This window comes from Poecilia latipinna, unplaced genomic scaffold (genome assembly GCF_001443285.1).
Source record: "Poecilia latipinna isolate Pla-1442-1.1 unplaced genomic scaffold, P_latipinna-1.0 Scaffold985, whole genome shotgun sequence".
NCBI classification, from domain to species: domain Eukaryota; kingdom Metazoa; phylum Chordata; class Actinopteri; order Cyprinodontiformes; family Poeciliidae; genus Poecilia; species Poecilia latipinna.
In genome coordinates this window covers 172,380-174,001 of record NW_015113601.1, presented here as the reverse complement: position 1 = coordinate 174,001, position 1,622 = coordinate 172,380, and the positions used below count along the sequence as shown (strand labels likewise).

The window sequence follows — 1,622 nt, the reverse complement described above, 5'->3', positions numbered from 1 at the left end:
CTTGAGTACATTTTTTGAGTACTTTCTCCACCACTGGACATCACATGCGTGATACCTTCATTCAGTCATTGCAGTGGCAAACAATGATCAACTTCAGCTTTGGCGCTAACTCTTGTAGCGTTAATTTCAGACAGCAGTAGGACAGAAAGAGCGATTTTGAACTCACCAAGCCCAGGTATGAAGGTGTTTAGGAAAAGACAAATGACAGCCACGGGGAAAGGCATTGTGGGTATTGCAGCCCGGAGAGGTCCCTTCTTCTCCCGAACCTCCACCACCACTCCTCCACCAGCCAAGGGGGCCCCAGCCATGGTTTTGGTCCCTAGACTGTCCTCTGTTTTAAGGCGCCCCTGCTCTGTTCCTCCTTCTTTCTGAGCCATCTGTCTTCCCTTCTTTTTCTCTCTTTCACCCAGATGCTAAAATTGTAAATATCTGCGCAAAGCTTTACAACAGCAGCGTGGCAAATATGTGGGAAAATTCAGCTGAAGTCTAAAAACTGTGCATTGACAAGAAGTTCAGTTTACACAGGATCAACTTCAAATTCAACAGCTCACGTGAACAGCTGTCTTTTCAAAGCTTAATAAATAAAAGCATAAATTAGTTGCCCAAAAGCATTTAGAATGTAAAGTAAAGGGTTAATGCTTTCCTGAGATTTGTTTACTTCCAGTCAACTTGAAAAACATTCAGCACTTTGCCTTAAAGGTTTTGGGGAGTAAAGAAATATCTGTGAAATTCACGTAACCTGCAAAGGAGGTGATGAAATCTCTTTGAAAAGTGACTTTAAAATTATTTCAGTCAGGAAAAAAGAAAAACGTCTTAAAGGAAGAAAGAGTTTCGCTTTAAAACAGCAAAAATATTCCGCGTTAAGCCATCAGAGGTCAGTGAGCTGAGTCCTTGTAAAACATCTTGCAAGATGCTGATCTGAGATAACTCCTCCTCAGATTGTTGGAATGCTTTTAGAAAAATCCTGTTAAATGTGTATAGCCTCTTTCTCTCTCCCTCTCTTTCCTTCTTTTTTCTCCCTTTGCTTCTTTCTTTCTTTCTTTCTTTCTTTCTTTCTTTCTTTCTTTCTTTCTTTCTTTCTGTGAAATCCTTCTGTCTTATCTAAATCCACCTCTCTTACAGAGAGGAAACCATGAATACAGCTCTGCTTATTTTACTACATCTCCTTCTCACTCACTCTCTCTCTCTCCTCTGACTCTGCTCCTCCCTTGTCTTTCCTCCATTTAAAGAAACAGTACACCCATCCAGTGTTTCACATCAGTGAGGTCACATGCAACAAGCAGTTTAGGTGTATCCGGTCAATGAAGCTAATGCACCCATTGTTTTATGTTTTATGCATCTTAATGTTAAAATATTTATATGTTGTTTGTTTATTGGTTCATAGAGACAAGAGAGTTTCTGTCATGATCCGTGTTTCTGTGTATTTATTTTAAGGTTTTTCTGTGTTCAGTTTCTGTCCTGAGTCTCTGTTGTTTCTGTGTCTTCCCCATTGATTGCTTCCCAGGTGTGTCTCATTCCTTGATTACCCTCCCTGTGTATTTAGTCCCACCTGTTGTCTTTGTCTCTTGTCGGATCCTGGTCGTATGTCATTTGTCTGCTTGCCACCACAGTCGAACTGTGAA

At 40.7% G+C, this 1,622-nt stretch overlaps 1 protein-coding gene across 1 annotated transcript in view; it reads right to left on the bottom strand.

Moving 5' to 3' along the window:
* stum (stum, mechanosensory transduction mediator homolog) overlaps positions 1-1,160 on the bottom strand; it is a 29,346-nt gene extending 28,186 nt beyond the window's left edge. The window contains exon 1 of the mRNA XM_015050320.1: positions 167-1,160. Coding sequence (XP_014905806.1) covers positions 167-377 — 211 coding nt within the window. The 5' untranslated portion in view covers positions 378-1,160. The remainder of the gene's footprint in view (positions 1-166) is intronic.
* Between the last annotated feature and the right edge of the window lie 462 nt (positions 1,161-1,622).